The 1,068-nt window shown below is 76.8% G+C and overlaps 1 protein-coding gene across 1 annotated transcript in view; it reads left to right on the top strand.

Moving 5' to 3' along the window:
* Nucleotides 1-4: 4 nt before the first annotated feature.
* LOC146588149 (uncharacterized) overlaps nucleotides 5-1,068 on the top strand; it is a gene marked incomplete at its 5' end in the record, with an annotated part of 4,744 nt that continues 3,680 nt past the window's right edge. Inside the window, 2 exons of the mRNA XM_085318475.1 lie at nucleotides 5-286; nucleotides 587-838. Coding sequence (XP_085174601.1) covers nucleotides 5-286; nucleotides 587-838 — 534 coding nt within the window. The remainder of the gene's footprint in view (nucleotides 287-586; nucleotides 839-1,068) is intronic.

Genomic DNA, 1,068 nt, shown 5'->3' on the forward strand with positions numbered 1-1,068 from the left:
GTGCGCGGCGCTGCTGGTGCTGGTGGCGGCGGTGACGGTGGCGGTGGCGGTGCTGGTGTGGCGCTCGGAGGCGCTGCGCAAGCTGCAGGGCTGCCGGGAGCGGGCGGCCAACGCGAGCCGGGAGCTGGACGGCCGCGTGGCCGAGCTGGAGCAGGAGCGAGCCCGGCTGCGGCGCGCGGCGGCCGACGGCGCCCGCAAGGAGGAAGAGCTGCGGCGGCTGCTGGCCGAGACCCGCGGCGCCGGCGAGCAGCTCAACGCCAGCCTGGCGTCCTGCAGGGAGCACGCGGTAGGTCCCGCGCGGGTCTCGCTCCCCCCCTCGGAGCCGGCCGGGGGGCAGAGGGAGGCAGCCGGGGCGCGCGGGGAGCGGGGCGCGCGGGCACCTTCCCGCCGAGCCCCTTGCTGCCCCCGGTCCCGCGAGCGCTGCCAGGGCCGAGCCGGCTCCGGGCACCGCCCCGGCGGCAGCAGCTATTCCTGGCGGCGCCGGAGCCGCGCCGCTCCGCACCGTGTAATTACCCCCCCTGCGAGCGGCGGCGGGGGCCGGAGCCCGGTGCGGAGCTGCCGTTTCTCTCCTCCGCGGTATTTTTAGTTGCAGATGCAGCCGGGAAAAGGGCCTGGCCTGGCCGCCGCGCTCCGAGCCCGGAGGAAGAGCCGGCGCTCCGCTTTCCCTCCCACGCTCTTCCGGCCCCACGATGGCCCGGGGGGAAAAATCCGCTCCAGCTTCACGGCATTTCGGGGCGCCCGGGCCACCCCGGCTGCGCCCGCACGCACCCTTCCCTCCGGGGAGGAGGGACCTGCCCCTCGCAGCCGCCTGCGTGCACATGCACGTGCCCCCACATGTGTGCGCCCATGCCCCGCGTGCACAGGCCCGTGCATGTGTGTGTGCATGCCCTGCGTGCACGGGCCCGTGCCCCACGTGTGTGCGCGCGTGCCCCGTGTGCACGGGCCCGTGCCCCACGTGTGCGCGCGTGCCCCGTGTGCACGGGCCCGTGCCCCACGTGTGCGCGCGTGCCCTGCGTGCACGGGCCCGTGCCCCACGTGTGTGCACGCGTGCCCCGTGTGCACAGGCCC

This window comes from Rhea americana, unplaced genomic scaffold (genome assembly GCF_003343005.1).
Source record: "Rhea americana isolate MKP2758 unplaced genomic scaffold, rheAme1 scaffold_538, whole genome shotgun sequence".
NCBI lineage: Eukaryota > Metazoa > Chordata > Aves > Rheiformes > Rheidae > Rhea > Rhea americana.